This window comes from Dama dama, chromosome 15 (assembly GCF_033118175.1).
Source record: "Dama dama isolate Ldn47 chromosome 15, ASM3311817v1, whole genome shotgun sequence".
Classification (NCBI taxonomy): domain Eukaryota; kingdom Metazoa; phylum Chordata; class Mammalia; order Artiodactyla; family Cervidae; genus Dama; species Dama dama.
Window position 1 is genome coordinate 62,971,023 of NC_083695.1, and position 16,961 is coordinate 62,987,983.

The window sequence follows — 16,961 nt, forward strand, 5'->3', positions numbered from 1 at the left end:
GGGGTCACAAAGAGTTGGACCCAAGTTAGCAACTGAACAACAGTTAGTTTTGAAGTTCAGAAGTGTGAGTCCTTTAATTTTTTGTCATTTTAAAGATTGCTTTGGCTTTTGTGTGTCTCTTGAATTTCCAGATGCATTTTGAGATAAACTGATCAGTTTATGCAAAGAAATGAGTGGTAATTTTGATATGGATTGCAGGAAATATGTAGATCAACTTATGGAGTAATGGCATTTTTAAATTGAGGTGAAATTTGCATCCTTATAATTAGCCATTTTAAAGTGTACACTTTAACAAAAAATAAATAAAGTGTACACTTTAGTGATACTTAGTGCATTCACATTATTGTGTTACAATTAACTCCTTCATTAAAATATTTTTTCATCACTTTACAGAAACATACCCTATCCATTAAATCATCACTGTTCAATCCCTCCACCCAATCATGTCCCAACCTGTGGTCTATGTTTTGTGTCTATGAATTTTCTTGCCATGGATATAGTGTATAACAGAACTCATAGTACTGCCACTTTTGTTTCTAACTTCTTTCACCTAGTATGTTTTGGAGGTTTATCTAACTTATAGTATGTATCAGTACCTTGTTTCTCTCTTTTATGGCTGCAAAATTTTTGATTTTATGTACATATGATAATTTTTATTCATTCATGTGTTGTTTCTTCATGGAGTGGAATTGATGAGATGTGGTAATTTTATGTCTAATATTTTAAGGAACAGCCAAACATTTTCACAGTGACTGCAGCATTTATATTCCCACTGGCAATTAAAGGTTTCTATTTTCCAACATAATTGCCTGTACTTAATTTCCAATTTCTTGTCATTATTAAAACTTGCCTAGTTAATGTGAAGTGGTTTCTCATTGCAGCTTTAATTTACATTTCCCTAATGAGCGATGAATTGGACATGTTTTTGCAGGGTGTTTGTGGCTTGTTATTTGGGTCGTGAAGATCTTTTTTGTATAGTTCTTCTGTGTATCCGTGCCACCTCTTCTTAATATCTTCTGCTTCTGTTAGGTCCATACCATTTCTGTCCTTTATTGAGCCCATCTTTGCATGAAATGTTCCCTTGGTATCTCTAATTTTCTTGAAGAGAGCTCTAGCCTTTCCTATTCTATTGTTTTCCTCGATTTCTTTGTGCTGATCCTGAGGAAGGCTTTCTTATCTCTCCTTGCTATTCTTTGGAACTCTGCATTCAAATGGGTATATCTTTCTTTTTCTCCTTTGCTTTTCATGTCTTTTCTTTTCATAGCTATTTGTAAGGCCGCCTCAGACAGTCATTTTGCTTTTTTGCATTTCTTTTTCCTGGGGATGGTATGGATCCCTGTCTCCTGTACAATGTCACGAACCACCTTCCATAGTTCATCAGGCACGTTGTCTACCAGATCTAGTCCCTTAAATCTATTTCTCGCTTCCACTGTATAATCATAAGGGATTTGATTTAGGTCATATGTGAATGGTCTAGTGGTTTTCCCCACTTTCTTCAATTTAAGTCTGAATTTGGCAATAAGGAGTTCATGATCTGAGCCACAGGCAGCTCACGGTCTTGTTTTTGGACTTCCAAAACAAGCCACTGGTGATGGAATTCCAGTTGAGCTATTTCAAATCCTAAAAGATGATGCTTTGAAAGTGCTGCACTCAATATGTCAGCAAATTTGGAAAACTCGGCAGTGATCACAGGACTGGAAAAGGTCAGTTTTCATTCCAATCCCAATGAAAGACAATGCCAAAGAATGCTCAAACTACCGCACAATTGCACTCATCTCACATGATAGTAAAGTAATGCTCAAAATTCTCCAAGCCAGGCTTCAGCAATACGTGAATGGTGAACTTCCAGATGTTCAAGTTGGTTTTAGAAAAGGCAGAGGAACCAGAGATCAAGTTGCCAACATTCTCTGGATCATCAAAAAAGCAAGAGCATTCCAGGAAAACATCTATTTCTGCTTTACTGACTATGCCAAAGCCTTTGACTATGTGGATCACAATAAACTGTGGAAAATTCTGAAAGAGATGGGAATACCAGACCACCTGACCTACCTCTTGAGAAACCTGTAAGCAGGTCAGAAAGCAACACTTAGAACTGGACATGGAACAACAGACTGGTTCCAAACAGGGAAAGGAGTACGTCAAGGCTGTAAATTGTCATCCTGCTTATATAAGGTATACGCAGAGTACATCATGAGAATCGCTGGGTTGGAGGAAGTACAAGCTGGAATCAAGATTGCCAGGAGAAATATCAATAACCTCAGATATGCAGATGACACCCCCCTTATGGCAGAAAGTGAAGAAGAACTAAAGAGCCTCTTGATGACAGTGAAAGAGGAGATTGAAAAAGTTGATTTAAAGCTCAACATTCAGAAAACTAAGATCATGGCATCCGGTCCCACCACTTCATGGCAAATAGATGGGGAAACAGTAGAAACAGTGACTGACTTTATCTTTTTGGGCTCCAAAATCACTGCAGATGGTGATTGCAGCCGTGAAATTAAAAGATGCTTACTCCTTGGAAGGAAAGTTATGACCAACCTCGACCACATATTAAAAAAGCAGAGACATTACTTTGTCCACAAAGATCCATCTAGTCAAGGCTATAGTTTTTCCAGTAGTCATGTATGGATGTGAGAGTTGGACTATAAAGTAAGTTGAGCACCAAAGAATTAATGCTTTTGAACTGTGGTGTTGGAGAAGACTCTGGAGGATCCCTTGGACTGCAAGGAGATCCAACCAGTCCATCCTAAAGATCATCAGTCCTGGGTGTTCATTGGAAGGACTGATATTGAAGCTGAAACTCCCATACTTTGGCCACCTGATGCGAAGAGCTGACTCATTTGAAATGACCCTGGTTCTGGGAAAGACTGAGGGCAGGAAGAGAAGGGGATGACAGAGGATGAGATGGTTAGATGGCATCACTGACTCATTGGACATGAGTTTGAGTAAACTCTGGGAGCTTCAAGGACTGGGAGGCCTGGCGTGCTGCACTCCATGGGGTCGCAAAGAGTCAGACACAACTGAGCAACTGACCTGACAGTTCAGTTGATGAACTTGATGAATTCACCTTTCTTAGTCCAGTATAAAGCATCCCATTCTTATTTTTGCCCTTTAAACTACTTTTGATAAGCTTTCTTCTAATATTAATATAGCCAGTCTATCTTTATTTGGTAGTCATAGCTTACAAACTCTCTTTCCTTCTTTCCCATTCAATATATTTGTATTCTAGCATCTCAAGTGAGTTTCTTGTACAACACACAGGATTTTTTGGGTTTTTTTAAGAATAATTGACCTGTAACATGTACAGTTATATAACAGTTAGTTATAGGTGTACCACATAATGATTCCATATATTACAAAATAATTACTTCAATATTCACAATTAACATTTTACCACACGTAGTCATAGATTTTTGCTTGTAAATCTTAAGATTTACTTTCAGCAATTCAAATAAGGAATATGTCATTAATTACAGTCATCATGCTGCATATTACATCACCAAGGCTTATTTGTTTTATAGCTGGACATTTGTACCTTTGATTCCCTTCGCTCATTTTGACCTCTTCTCCTGCCTCTGGTAGCCACCAATGTGTTCTCTCTGAGATCAAATTATTAGAATATTTCACATATAAAGTTGATCACGTGGTATTTGTCTGTTTCTAATTTCCTTTATTTAGCATAATAAATACAAGGCCCATCCATCTTGCCACAGATGTCAGGATTTCCTTCTTTTATGGCTAAATTATATTCTATACTGGTATAGATTTATTGGGGATATGTAGTGGAATATTTCCATACACAGTTTAAAATTTTATTCCCTCAATATCTGTCTTAAATCATGAGTGTCAATCAAAGAGATCAGTCATATTGAAGGATTTATTTCTGCCCTGTAATTTTTTCCTCTAATATGTTTTATAGTTTTGCTTCTCAATTCCGTCAGTATAGCCTTGTTTTTGTTTGATCAACTTTTTTCTAGTGTGACTTTTTAAATTTCCATTCAATTTTTTTGTGTATTTAAAAATTAATTTCTTAGTACTTTTAAAAGAGATTACTGTTACCATTCTAAATTTATAACAATTCAGTATGAACTGATTCTTCAGTAGCTTCAAATCACATACAGTAACTCTGCTCCCATCCAACTTCACCCCCTTATTTCACTGGTGTACAAAATTATATCTCTACAGTATACTAACACATATATATGGAATTTTAAAAGATGGTAACAATAACCCTATGTGCAAGACAGAAAAAGAGACACAGATGTATAGGACAGACTTTTGGGCTCTATGGGAGAAGGCGAGGGTGGGATGATCTGAGAGAACAGCATTGAAACATGTATATTATCAAGTGTGAAACAGATCACCAGTCCGGGTTGGATGCATGAGACAAGTGCTCGGGGATGGTGCACTGGGATGACCCAGAGGGATGTGGGAGGGGGGTTCAGGATGGGGAACACATGTAAACCCATGGCTGATTCATGTCAAGGTATGGCAAAAACCACTACAATATTGTAAAGTAATTAGCCTCCAACTAATAAAAATAAATGAAAAAATTATATCTCTATATTTTGTACCTAGAATCATCTCTTTATAATGATTTTTAATAAATTTTTCTTTTACATAATTTAAAAAGTGAAATGAAGCTTTTCTATTAGAATACAGTAGAAGCAGTGATAGATTTCTTCTTCTTGGTATCTAAAATCACTGTGGATGGTGACTGCAGCCATGAAAGCTATGACAAACGTAAATAGCATATTAAAAAGCTGAGCCATTACTTTGCCAACAAAGGTCCTTGTAGTCAAGGTTATGGTTTTTCCAGTACTCATGTATGGATGTGACAGATGGACAATAAAGAAGGCAGTGTGCCAAAGAATTGATGCTTTCTAACTGTGGTGCTGGAGAAGGCTCTTGAGAGTTCCCTGGATGGCAAGGAGATCAAACCAGTCAATCTTAAACGAAATCAACCCTGAATATTCAATGGAAGGACTGATGCTGAACCTGAAGCTCCAGTACTTTGGCCACCTGATGCACACAGCCGACTCATTGGAAAAGACTCTGATGCTGAGAAATACTGAGGGCAGAAGGAAAAAAGGATGACAGAGGATGAGATGATCAGAGGATGAATCATCTCAGAAGATGAATGGTATCACCAATTCAGAGGACATGAACTTGTGCAAACTCCAGGAGATGGTGACAGAGGGGGAAGCCTGGCATGCTGCAGTCCTTGGGGTCCCAAAGAGTTAGATGCGACTTGGTGGCTGAGCAACAACAACAATAGTAGTTTTTGCTTTTCTATTTGCCTACCTACTTATTTTTAACAAGGAACTTTATCAATCTGGCTTTGACTTATCATCTTGTATCTTTGGTTTTGTTAACCAGGAACTCCTTACTCTTTATTTTGGGGTGTCTTATAGCTCCTATTTTATGGAGGGATAGTTTTGCCACATACAAAAGTCTTGGTGGACATAATTACCTTCAGGATTTTAAATACATCTTTCCACTGATTTTTGACCTCTACAGTTTTTGTGGAAAAAATGAAAAGTTATCATATGGATGATACTTTGTATATGACAAGTTACTATTCTCTTGATGCTTTGAACATTCTCTCCTGTGTTTTGGCTTTTGACAGTTTTACTAAAATATGCCTTACTATGAGTCTGTTTGGTTTTATCCTTCTTGGAGTTTGTTTAGCTTTTTGGATTTATAGATTCATGTACTTTGCAAAATTTTGGGTTTTCAGTCATTCTTATTTCAAATACTTATTCATTCCCGATCTCTCTTCTGGGACTCTATAAAGTGGATGTTAGTACAATTGATTGAGTTCCATGGGTCCTTTAGGATCTATTTATTTTTCTTTATTCCTTTATCTTTCTGATAATCACACTGCAAATTTTTATTCTTTCTTCAGGCATGCTGTTTCTTTCTTGAGTTTTCAGTTGTCTACTATTCAAACTTTCTGGTAAATTTAAAATTTTTCAGGTATTGCATTTTTTTAGCTCCAAAATTCTGTTTGATTTATTTTTATAGAAATTTTCTCATTATTTTGTACTTGTTATGTACTTTTCAGATTTTCTTTAGTTCTTGATGTTTTCCATCAGTTGTTTAAGCTATTTAAGACAAGTATTTAAAAGTTTTTATTTAGTAAGTCCATGCCTGGACTTCCTCAGGAATGATTTGTGTCAGCTTGGTTTTTTACGTGTTAGTGGCCCATGCTTCTTCCTTTTTGGTATATTTTGTAACTTTTTAATTAAATTATTCCTAGGAAAAGGACAATCAAGAACCGGTGTATACGGTTGAAAACTTGGCAAGCACTATATTGGATTTGTTTGTAGCTGGAACAGAGACGACAAGCACCACACTGAGATATGGGCTCCTCCTCCTGCTGAAACACCCTGAGGTCACAGGTATGATAACATGGTGGGCAGGGTGACTGCAGAAGAGATGAAGGAAAGATGCTTGAAAGTATTCTACCTTGTTTCTCTCAGAAAACTATTTAAGTCTCTGAGCAGCTTCATTTTTCTCAAATTTAATGAAGGGATTGTAATCTAATATCTTTACATAATATGAGATGACTAAGAGGAGTAGAGACTCTGTGAATGGTAAGAACATCAACACTGTAGCATCTGAATTTTATGGGAGGTCATGTGTAGCAGGCATGGCCAGCATGAATTGACCTGGAGCTGCATATTGGTTTTACCATGGAAATGTAACTGTGATGGCCCTTCATTCTGAAAATGAGATGTTCCAAACAACAGTGTCTGAGGACTACTCGGTAGCCTAGTGTTTACAACTCCACCTCCAATTCACGGGGTATGGCTTCAATCCCAGTTTGGAGAGCTAAGGTCCCATGTGTTCTGGAGGGTGGCCAAAAGTCAAAACAAAAGAAAAAAAAAAAAAGCCAGAGTTGGGAAAATGGAAATGCTCCTTACTAAAGCATAATTGGAAATCATAGAAATTTAGTGAAGCTACCTGATATAATTTCCATAGTCTAGGAAGCTCTCTAAAGAGTTAGATTGATGATAAATTGGCTTAAGATATTTATGTGAAGGAATTTTGTTGGTCCATAAGTTTCTTTTTGGAAAAGTGGTTATTGCCAAAAAATGCATTTTGAGGAGTCAAGAATTTTATCTTTCGTAAGAACTTTTTGTTAGAAATTAATTTTTAAAGGATTATGGTTATGCGTCACTGTTTAGAAACATACATTACCTTGATTAGTGTCAGAATAGCCCTGAAATGATTATAACATATGAGAATTAGCCTTTTAAAGTTGGAGAAGAGGTCAAGAAGCAGCCAACAAGTATTCAACAGATTTCTGAAATACAGAGAGCATATTGAAGGGTGACAATGAAGTCAGTAGAGAGGATGAAGTTGTTGTTCATTCACTGAGTGTGTCCAGCTCTTTGCAACCCAATAGACTGCAGCATGCCAGGCTACCCCGTCCTTTAGTATCTTCCAGAGTTTGCTCAAATTCATGTCCATTGAGTCGGTGATGCTATCTACCCATCTCATCTTCTGCTACTCCTTTCTCCTTTTACCTTCAATCTTTCACAGCATCAGGGTCTTTTCTAAAGAGTTGGCTCCTTGCATCAGGTAGCCAGAATATTGAAGCTTCAGCTTCAGCATCTGTCCTTCCTTTGAATATTCAGGGTTGATTTCCCTTAAGATTAATTTGTTTGATCACCTTTTAATCCAAGGGACTCTCAAGAGTCTTCACCAGGGCCACAATTCAAAACCATCAGTTCTTCAGTGTTCAGCCTTCTTTATGGTCCAACTCTCACATCCATACATGACTACTGGAAAGGCCTTACCTTTGACTATATAGAATTTTGTCAGCAACATGATGTCTCTGCTTCCTATTACCCTGGCCTGGTTTGTCATAGTTTTCCTTCCAAGGAGCAAGCATCTTTTAATTTCGTGGCTGCACTCACCATCTGCAGTGATTTTGGAGCCTAAGAAGATAAAATCTGTCACTACTTTCACTTTTTCCCCTTCTATTTGCTATGCAGTGATGGGACCGGATTCCATGATCTTAGTTTTTTGAATGTTGAGTTTTAAGCTGACTTTATCACTCTCCTCTTTCACCCTCATCAAGAGGTTCTTCAGCTCCTCTTCACTTTCAAACATGAGAGTGGTATCATCAAATGAGAAGTCATTTATGTTCTTATAGTCCTAAAAGTTCTGAATTGGGAAGTACCTACTTTCAAAAAGGATGAAAGGAGACAAAGGCTGATAAAAATGGCTCTCCCAGCCACAAGTCTTTGATAACTCCTTTTATCAGGTAACTTTAATTCTCTAATAGGATGAGAGAGGATTACTGTCTAGAGAAATGGAATATAAGACATCCTACACTCAGGACGCTTGGGGAAAAGAGTGAGGTCACAACATAGAGGAAAGATTTGGGAATAATCCACTTCTTGAATTCAGAGATCCTTAGTCCCTTTCTCCATCCTGCTTCCTGAAATTCAGCTGCCAGAGAAAAACTCCAGAGTGAGCACTCTGGAGAAAAGACTTCCAAGTTTTGCCATCTAGACAGAAAATTAGCTTAACATGTCTCACAGAGTGAATGAAATATAAACATCCTTCCCAAGACACAAGGTCAAGAAATTTCAGAACCCCAGGATGAAAGAGAAAATCACAAAAACTTTCAGAGAGACATAGCAGATCATAGATAAAAGATTAGAGTTCACAACAGCATCAGAATTCAAGAGTAACTATCAAACTGGGTATTAATTTTTAAAGGGTGTTTTCAGTCTAGAATGTTTATCACAGTTTTTATCCACTCTTTCCCCTTTCTCATCCAGATGCCTGAAGTCATGTCAAGGAAGTCATGGGCTCCGGGGATTTGAAAAGCTCATGAAGGAGAGTGAAAGTGTCAGGGCTATTGTTAGATAGCAAGCCTGGAAAATATCCACAGCTAAATGGATTAGGTGGATAAAGCAGGTGTGAGGAGAGACACCAAGAGCAAAAGAGAGGTGATGGAGTATCTGTAACTTCTGAATAATAAGTAAATTATTATTAGGAGTTTGAAACATCTGCCTCAGTGTTAGGAAACAATCCTAGATCAAGATACAGAGTTGTTTGAATGGAGCTAAAATAATATGGTTAGGTCCAAGAAAGTACCAAAAAGAAACATAATCATAATTTTCTTACCAGGAAGCAATGTTTATTTAGTCAGAATGCTGTTAGAGTGAATATTCTAACAGCCAAAAATTGTGGTGTAAATATACTTGGGAAATAGACTAAGGGGATTTGTGTGTGTGTTTTGTGTGTGTGTGTGTGTGTGTGTGAGTGAGTGTGCATGTGATTTTGTATGAGTCGGGGGGTGGAGATGTAAATTCTCAACTCTCATGCCAGGATATCAGATTATTGTTTTAAAATCTGCAAGTTAAAAATAGAAACAAAGAGTCATTATTTAGAAATAGGATATGAATTTCAGAAGAAACTGCTAAAATGCTCATAGTGGTGGCATTTGGCAATAGGAGGATAAAGTGAATACCATCACAAATTGTTCATGCAAAATACAAAATAAAACACATATAAGTTAAATTTTAGCCTATATTATTTTGAAGTAAAATTAATATTTTATTTTATAAAATTTTATAAAATTAATGTTTTATTCTTGTTTCTTTTTTTCAAGGACAATATTTTTTAATAATTAATTTTAATTGGAGACATTACTTTACTATATTGTGGTGGTTTTTGCCATACATTGACATGAATCGGCCACAGGTGTACATGTATCTCCCATCGCCAACCCCCTCCCACCTCCCTTCCCATCTCATCCCTTTCAGTTGTCCCTCTGCACCTGCTTTGAGTGCCCTGTTTCATGCATCAAACTTGAACTGGTGATCTATTTCACATATGGTAATCTACATGTTTCAATGTTATTCTCTCAAATCATCCCACCCTCACCTTCTCCCACAGAGTCCAAAAGTCTGTTCTTTATATCTGTATCTCTTTTGCTGTCTTGCATATAAGGTCGTCATTAACCATCTTTCCAAATTGCATATATATGTGTTAATATACTGTATTGGTGTTTTTCTTTCTGACTTACTTCAGTCTGTATAATAGGCTCCAGTTTCATCCACCTCACTGGAACTGATTCAAATGTGTTCTTTTTAATAGCTGAGTAATATTCCATTGTGGATATGTACCACAACTTTCTTATCCATTCATCTGCCAATGTAATTTCTTGACTTTATATTCTGTTTATATTTGAAACATTTCATCATTTCTCTTTGTTTTATCATGTATGCTAATATAGAGATATGTATAGATGTATCTTAAGCCAGGCTTGTAAGAGACTTACATGTGTCTGTACTATAGCCATTACCTCTCTATGTTTAGGTTCCTTTCTGGTCTTGTAGTTTATGTGTATAATAATGTTGAAAGTGAAAGAAAGTGTTAATCACTCAGTCATGTCCCTTTGACACCCCATGGGCTGTAGCCCACCATGCTCCTCTGTCCATAGGATTTTCCAGGTGAATGCTAGAGTGAATAGCCATTTCCTGCTCCAGGGCATCTTTCCAAACCAGGGATAGAACCCAGGTCTCCAATATTACAGACAGATTCTTTACCATCTGAACCACTAGGGAAGTCCATAATGCTGTTGAGACACCTTCATAATGCCTCATGTATCCCTGAATTGGTATGGAATATGGGTGTGCATTTTCCTCTTTTTCCTTACTCCTTTCCTCTTACTTATCGCTTATCAGCTAAGGTCCAGGAAGAGATTGACTGTGTCATTGGCAGACACCGGATCCCCTGCATGCAGGACAGGAGCCACATGCCCTACACGGATGCTGTGATCCACGAGATCCAGCGATACGCTGATCTGCTCCCCACCAGTCTTCCCCATGCAGTGACCCGTGACATTAAATTCAGAAACTACCTCATCCCCAAGGTAAGACTGGTTTCTCTTATACTGACCTCATTGGTTTCATAGTTCCTATTTACAGAGTATGGGCACAACCCTCGATGAACACAAGGTGAGAGAAGTAAAAATAGTCTTGTGTGTGGTGGCTTGATGGATTGTGTGTTGTTTCCAGTTTAGTCTATAAAGCTTTGTAACAGATTTTGACAGGTAGTAGTGCGAGACTTCCACATTTTTTGTTTCTTTTATATTGTTTGTCTAACCATAGCTGTCCACATTTCCAACTGAATGTTAGTATCAATTTGTCAATTTACCAAAATACTCTGCAGGGATTTTCTTTTAGAATGGTGACATTTTAGATCAATTTAGAAAGACTGAATATCATGATATGAATATGATACAGTCTCCCTGTTTGAAAGGGCTTTCTGTAATGTTTTTCAACAATTTATTCCAGGCATTGGCTTGAATATTTTTGGGATAATTTTCCCAAGGTGGTTATTGTAGTTACAAATTTTTTAAATGCCTTTTCCATTTTTTGTATGTAATATCAAAATATAATTGATTTTATAACTTTTATGACCTTATATATAGCAGACTTGCTAAATTTAAAATCATTTCTGAAAATTTCTTTCTAGTTAATTGCAATTTCTATATACATTATCCTGTTATCTGGGTTAATATCTTTGTACCATCCTTTATTTATTTCTGGTCTGAAGGCGAGTCGAGATTAACATCTCACTATTGGGAATGATGTTCTATGTATATTTTGTTAGATTTTTTTAAAATCAAATTAAGAAAGTTTGCCTGGTGGCCTAGTGGTAAAATAATCCTCTTACCAGTACAGGAGATTCAGGAGACACCAGTTCAATCCCTGGGTCAGAAAGAGCCCCTGGAGAAGGAAATGGCAACCCACTCCAGTATTCTTGCCTGGAAAACCTTGCCAGAGGAGCCTGGCGGGCTACAATCCATGAGCACAAAAAGTGTTGGACATGACTGAGCAGGAGTACAGACAGCGTATATTTGATAGACCATACCAGGTTGTTTTAGCTAATGCGGAATTCAGGTTAAATCATTGATAAGTCAGAATGATTTCACTATATTGCAATATATGAAAATTTCTTCCATTAATAACCACTTATGTATCCAACTATCCATCAAAACCTCATTACTTCACTACGCATGCCTCAATAACAGTGATTATTGTATACAGAGGAATAATAGCATATCTACACAGGGTTTATCACTGAAACAATGATATTATCTAATGCACCGGCCATACTTAAAATATCCCAATTTTCTTAAAATAACCTTTCTAGTCTTTTTTTTCCTTCATAAATAAGGTGAGGGTCCATACTTTCACTTATCCCATTATTATTGGTTATGCAGTCCTGTTCACATGATAAAGTGGTATTTGCCAGATTGCTCCAGAGCAGAGGTCCTTTTATTACATTTAATACACCAAAATCTATTGCATGGTACATTAGGGCTTTTAGAGTATAGTGCTTCTTAATCATTGATCCAATAGTTTTAGCTTTGCTAGCAAAACTTGTTTAAATTGATGATATTAACCTAATTGATATGAAATGATTTTTCTAGTCTTATCATTCTTCCTGTGTTTCAAATCTAGGATTAATCTGTGATGACGTCTACTATATTTTTGTTTCTTAAATAATTTTATTTATTTATTCATTTATTTTTGGCTGTGCTGGGTCTTTGTTGCTACACACGGGCTTTTCTCTAGTTGTGGCGAGTGGGGGTTAATCTTTGTTGCAGTTCATGGGCTTTCCATTTTGCATGACTTCTGTTGTGGAGCATGTGCTCTAGGGCACAAGGGCTTCGCCAGCTGTGGTGGTTTGGCTCAATAGTTGTGGTTCCCAGGTTCTAGAGCACAGGTTCAGTAGTTTGGTGCCTTGGCTTATCTGCTCCACAGCATGTGGGATCTTCTTGGACAGGGATCAAAACTATGTCTCCTGCATTGGCAAGTGGATTCTTTACCAGTGAGCTACCAGGGAAACCTTACCATATATTTTAAAATAAAGACAGACTGTCTGCATGGCAATGGTAAACACTAATATTTGTTACCATACTTATTATCACAGAAAATCATGTATCCATTTATAAAAAACACTGTGAACAGGTAACACCAGAACTTTATAGTTCAATAGAGACTTACATTTAAAACCATAATCCAAATATGAGATGAGTGAAAATTGAAATGAGAAAGCACCTGGTGGGAACAGACACTAGTATTCAAATATAATGATTAGCAGATTGGATTCATAAGGTCTAACACCATAGGACCTAGATACCGAGGTTTTCAGATGCTGTTGAAGTTCACTTCAGCAGTATCACTGCCACTAGTCTTAAACTTATGCTTGTTTATTACTTGTTCTGTCTGCCTCAAAATACCACTGCCCTTCTTTGGACTGAGGATTCCTTATTATTGATCCTTAGAATGGACTAAGCAATTTGCAGCATTCCTTCTAGCTTCGTGACTTCTCCATAGTTTAGCTTATCTTCACCTGTTCTTTCCAGGGCACAGATATATTGACATCACTGACTTCTGTGCTTCGTGATGACAAAGAATTCCCCAATCCTGGGGTATTTGATCCTGGCCACTTCCTGGATGAGAGTGGCAACTTTAGGAAGAGTGACTATTTCATGGCTTTCTCTACAGGTAATAATTTTTTTCCCTCAGTTCTTTAGAGGACAAGATACCTTCTAAGGATCAGTTGGGAGTTACATAGTAATCCTGTGGGGCTGGTAGAAATGCTTTCTCCATGATGAGGGGCAGCAATCCCAAAGCCCACGCACTTTCCCTCCACATGAGACATTGTCATTATTGGGCTAGATTACTGGAGCCTTGGAGAAGTGACTCAGTTATTTCAAATTTAGAAATAAAACTTGAATTGGGAACTGCAAATGTAAGAGAACCATATCTTAGCCAAAAAGAACCGTGTGTTATAAAACGTCAAGATGTGTTGGAGGTTGATGAAGAGTAGGTATACTTAGAGCAGAGAACAGAGGCTATGTGGAATGAAAAGAAACATGTGGGACTACTAGACTAGGATCAGAAAATAAAGCCAGCATATGTGACTTTTTAGAAAAAAAAAAAGGATAGAAACCTGAAAATATGAAATTGTGGTTATAATATGTGAATAATTTAATGAAGTGTTTGGAATAGTCAGTAAATATTTGTTGAAAGGGTAATATTTGCTATGGGAAGATGTCAGGTGGATAGCATATGTGTCCACCCTTTGTCCATCAGTCACCCTAGTCATCCTGCTTTCCATCCATCCATTCAAACATTCATCAAATGGATATTACATAATCTCTTTCTGACAGCCAGAAAGACAGAGTTCAAGGAATATGTACTTTCTGTGCTTGTTATTTTCAGGAAAACGTGTTTGTGTGGGAGAGGGCCTGGCCCGCATGGAGCTGTTTTTATTCCTGACCACAATTTTACAAAAATTTACCTTGAAATCTGTGGTTGACCCAAAGGACCTCGACACCACCTTAGTTGTCAATGGGTTAATTTCTGTGCCACCGTTTTATCAGCTCTGTTTCATTCCTGTGTGAGGAATGTTAGGTCATCTGGCTTCTTCACTGATGTTGTCTTCAACTCCCTCTCATCTGCGGCATCGTTCACCTGCTTCCCCTCATCGTTCCTGAGAGTGCTTGCTCCGACCTCTCTTCATTCATTGTGCAATTTCAATGCAGAAATGTATCTGCTGTTCTTCATACTCTGTAACATCTGTATTGGCTACCAGATAATGCACATAATTATCTGATGTTGAATAGTTCTGCATTCATAGGACTATATACTCCATCAAAATAAAACAAGATGATTACTCTCTGTACAATGCAGAGCTATTTCTGCTATGCCTGTTCCTAATAAAACACATACCTTGGTAAGCCAGTATGAAGCTTTCCTTCTTTCGTGCATATTGCCGATAAGGGAGGAAAGAAAAAAGAGGCAAAGATGTCACATGGTCCTCATATGCACAGAGGAGGGAATGAGGATAGAAAAGCTCCCTTGGCTGCAGGTTACCATCAGTTACTTGAGGTTTGGACTTGAAAGTGAAAGAAATTGTTTTCTAGAGTATCTTCATCCTGTAGGGATTATGGAGATCACTGAGTGTTGTTTAGTTGCCCAGTAATGTCTGACTCTCTGATGAAACTCCATGGACTGTGGCCCAGGTGCCTCTGTCCATGGGATATCTCAGCCAGGAATACTGGAGTGAGTTTCCATTCCCTTCTCCAGGGGTTCTTCCCCACCCAGGGATTGAACCCAGGTATCCTACTTTGGCAGGCAGATTCTTTACTGCCATGCCACAAGGAAAGCTCAAAGTCAAAGTAATCCAGGAAAACTACAATTGAAAATCAGGATAGAAATCAATGAGATTGTATAAAGGAAATCACTAGATAGAATCAAAGAAACCAATGCTAGTTCTTTGAAAATTTGAATAGAATTGATATATCTGTAGCTAGGTTACCCTCAAAAACACATCGGACATGAGCTTGAGTAGGTTCAGGGAGTTGGTGATGAACAGGGAAGCCTGGTGTGCTGCAGTCCATGGGGTCGCAAAGAGTTGGACCTGAATGAGTGACTGAACTGAACTGAACTGAACCCTCAAAAAAGCTATAAAAGAGAAATTACACAAGTTATCCTTGAAATGGGGAGTCATCTCTTTAATGCCATGGACATAAAATGGATAATGAAAGAGTATTCTGAATGGCTCTGTGTCCACCAATTTGATGACTTAATTGAAATGGGTCAATTTCTTAAGAACACAGTCTGACAAAATGTATAAAAGGAATAACATCTCTGCCATGACATTATAGGGAGTGCTAAACTACAATTTCCCTTGTGAGCATATTGATTCAAAGCAACATGAATAAATTCTCTTTGTAAAAAAAAAGTCTGGAAACTAGTGAAAAGATTTCTATATCCTGAGTGAGTGTGAATTCAGCTACATCAAAGCCAGAAGGAAAGACAAGGACAGAGATTCAACAGCAAATTAGAAGGACTGTACATCATAGCTATTCAGGATTTATCCCTGTCATGCAGGAGTGCATCAACATACAAAATTCAAACAATGTGATATGCAACATTGCCACAACAAAGAATAAAAATCACATGATTTTCTCAACAGATGTAGTAAAAGCATTTGACAGCATTCAGCAAGCTTTCATTACGAAAAAACTCAACAGACTAGGAATAATAAGCCCATGTGAAAACCAGAACTTAGCATCACAGATTTCAAAAAGCTGAAAGCTCTTTCTCTAAGCTCTGGAGGAAGGAAGGAAATCTACTCTCACCCCTGATACCTGACATCATATTAGAAATCATAGTTAGAGAAATTAGAAAAAGAAGTAAAAGGCATTCAAATCAGAAGGAAGAACTAATATTATATCTGTTCACAGATGACATGATCTTATATGAAGAAAACCATGAAGATTCCATGATAAAATCCTGTAAGAACTAATAAATGAAATAATTCAGTAAATTTGCAGAACATAAGTTGATCAACATGCAAAAATCAGTTGCTTTTCTATATACTACTACTAAGCTATGTGTTAATTAGAAATACAATACCATCTGTCATAGCAAGGAAAATATCAAAATGTTAAGAATAACTTAATTAAGGAAATGAAAGCCTGTACACCAAGCCATGTAAAACATTGCTGAAAGAACTTTTAAAAGACACAAAGAAATAGAAAGATATTCCATGTACATAGGTTGGAAGAGTTAATATTGTTAAAGTGTCCATACTATCCAAAGTCATCTAATATTCCATGTAGTATGTGTCGAAATCATAATGACATTTTATACAAAAATAGAAATAATCTTAAAATTCATGTGGAAGCACAAGGCTCCAAATAGCCAATGCAATTTTGAAAATGAAGGACAAAGCTGGAGGCATCACACTTTCTGATTTAAATATATTAAAAAGGTAGTTAAACAGTTTTGTACTAACTTAAAAATAAACACAGAGCAATAGAACAGTATAGAGAGCCCAGAAGTGAATCCAAGTTTACAGAGTCATGTGATCATCATCTAGTATGCCAAGACTAACCAGTGGGG

General features: G+C 37.2%; 1 protein-coding gene across 3 annotated transcripts in view; it reads left to right on the plus strand.

Annotated features, from left to right (window-relative positions):
- LOC133070717 (cytochrome P450 2C18-like) overlaps window positions 1-14,555 on the plus strand; it is a 31,255-nt gene extending 16,700 nt beyond the window's left edge. For all 3 annotated transcript variants that reach the window (XM_061163110.1, XM_061163109.1, XM_061163111.1), the window contains 4 exons: window positions 6,263-6,404; window positions 10,716-10,903; window positions 13,409-13,550; window positions 14,271-14,555. In XM_061163110.1, coding sequence (XP_061019093.1) covers window positions 6,263-6,404; window positions 10,716-10,903; window positions 13,409-13,550; window positions 14,271-14,452 — 654 coding nt within the window. In that variant the 3' untranslated portion in view covers window positions 14,453-14,555. The remainder of the gene's footprint in view (window positions 1-6,262; window positions 6,405-10,715; window positions 10,904-13,408; window positions 13,551-14,270) is intronic.
- The last annotated feature ends 2,406 nt before the right edge of the window (window positions 14,556-16,961 follow it).